The 2,188-nt window shown below is 53.2% G+C and overlaps 1 protein-coding gene across 1 annotated transcript; it reads left to right on the top strand.

Moving 5' to 3' along the window:
- Positions 1 to 331: 331 nt before the first annotated feature.
- Positions 332 to 1,470, top strand: ACA1_166450 (uncharacterized protein; the record flags this gene model as incomplete). Its single annotated transcript, XM_004340794.1, has 4 exons — positions 332 to 400; positions 458 to 571; positions 653 to 1,165; positions 1,303 to 1,470. The coding sequence occupies 4 exons, from the start codon at positions 332 to 334 to the stop codon at positions 1,468 to 1,470; spliced, it is 864 nt and encodes a 287-aa protein (XP_004340842.1).
- Positions 1,471 to 2,188: the final 718 nt, after the last annotated feature.

Raw genomic sequence — 2,188 nt, forward strand, 5'->3', positions numbered from 1 at the left:
GCACATTTCCCATGTTTCATGCACATGTTTCATATAGTTGATTTTCTTTTATATATGTCCAACTGGGTTGGCACAGGGCGGTTGGGCCTGCTGCTGTTACTGCCACAACCTGTTGGCCTTCTTCCATGAGGTGGAATGGCTGATCAGGGTGGGCGGAAAGATGGTACACTGACCCCAGTGATGAGGAAACTACTGGAGCATCTTTGACGCTCATGTCACCACACTTCATGACTCAAATGAGGGAGTCCATGGTAGGGTTGGTCCCATGGATGAGAAAATAAAGGTACACAGCTGGGGGCAACAGGTAAGCCCCTTCTGGGACCTCCTGTGGATGTGGGCATTGTTTTACAATTGCTTCAGCATCTGTATGCTCCATATTGAGCACCTGGGCCTCCTAAAGGTACATTTCCTTCTTTTTCTGTGCTTATTTGTTTTTTATTGCTAACAAGCTGTACAGAGACATCTGCAATACACCTGTATTGCCAACAGGATTGAGGAGGACATCAACAACGTGTTCAAGGCTTTCCCCCTGTTCCCTGGCAAGCAGACCTTCACCAATCAAACACAGATTGTTTGTTGTAATGCCAATGTAAGTATTTCTTCTTTGCTCTCTCTCTTTGTTGTCTTTACTCTATGGCTAACCTGCACGTAGGGCAAGTTGGTGGTGGCGGGGCTGACAGGAGGTGAGATGGACAGCTTCTTGCAGGTCACTGAGCTCCTCTTCAGGGAGTGGGTGAGTGATCTGCAGGAGCATGAGTGTTGGCATGTCCATGTTGATATTGTCCACCTCCTGCAGCAGGACAGCTTCAGCGCCAATGACCTAGACAAGCTTGAGAAGCTGACCAAGAGATGGAAACATCTCATGGTCAAGCTCTATGGCAGTGTTGCTGAGTGGCAGTGTGTGATGAGCTTGAAGAAGAAGTGGTTGAAGAAGTGTTTGTGGACGGCTGAGATGGTGGCCAGCGACATGACAATGAGTGGAGAGAAGCCACTGAGCTTCTCCTTTCTGAACTTTGAGGTCATGCAACACTGGCCAGAACTGATCTGCTTCCTTGGCCCCCCTTGGGTCCAGGACACATGCCTGTGGGAGCAGTGGCACCTTGTGGCCAAGATGACTGTGTGCTGCACAAACCAGATCAATACTGAATGGGTGATCCTCATTAAGGTGTGTGTTCCCTTTCTGTTTTCATTGTAGTTCCAGAGTTAACTCATCCTTTCCAGACTCATCAAAAAGACGCCATGGTTCGCCACAGTGTGTACGCTGGGCTGCCATCAATGAGCCCCAGTGAAGGCCCCTGCCAGGAGCCCTACACGCTCACCGTGAGTGTCACTGCTGTGGCTGACATCACAAGCAATTGCAAGTGCAACCTCAACGACGCTGTTGAACAAGAGGTGGGTGAGGGCTCCGAGATCGCCTACAACCACATCACCTCACACAACTCGGCCTATTACTATGGCCATTTCCTTTGATTGGGCGACAGCATTGCCTTACATGTTCCTGACGAGACCCCCAACGTACATGCTCATCGCCAATTTTTGCTGTGTCCAAGTCTGCCTCACTTTTTCTTTCTTCACAGATACGTTTCATTTTCGAAGACACCAGACGTCTCATCCTCAAAGACTCAGAGACGCAGAGGGTCATGATTGGAAAGATCACTCGCCTACTCACCATTGAATGTGATGGTAGGGCGCGGCCCTGGCTCGAGCTTGAGCTTGGTGAGCTGGCCGGCTTCAGGGACGGCTTTCTGGAGTTCAGGTTCGGTGTGCGACGATTCTACCTTCCGTTTGGATGGAACGGGTGGACCGTTGCCAAGCGCGTCCACCTCGTGCGGCAACGAAACGGCGTGGTTTACAACCACCGAGTGAGGTGGCACATCGGCGATAGGTGGGCCACGCCTCGCCAACCCTACGTGACGGCCAGCGAGAGCGGACTTCTAGGAAGAACGGACGACCACGACTACTAGTGGACCACGAGCGGGAGACTTCGGCGGACGACCACGAGCGGCGGACGACCACGAGCGGCACGAGCGGCGGACGACCACGAGCGGCGGACGACCACGAGCGGCGGACGACCACGAGCGGCAGACTTCGGCGACCATGAGCGGCGGACGACCACGAGCGGCACGAACTGGTAGGCAACGACCTGAACGACAACAGTGGTGGCGGGCAGGCGGGAGGGTGGTGGGCG

This window comes from Acanthamoeba castellanii (assembly GCF_000313135.1).
Source record: "Acanthamoeba castellanii str. Neff unplaced genomic scaffold scf7180000084734, whole genome shotgun sequence".
NCBI classification, from domain to species: domain Eukaryota; phylum Discosea; order Longamoebia; family Acanthamoebidae; genus Acanthamoeba; species Acanthamoeba castellanii.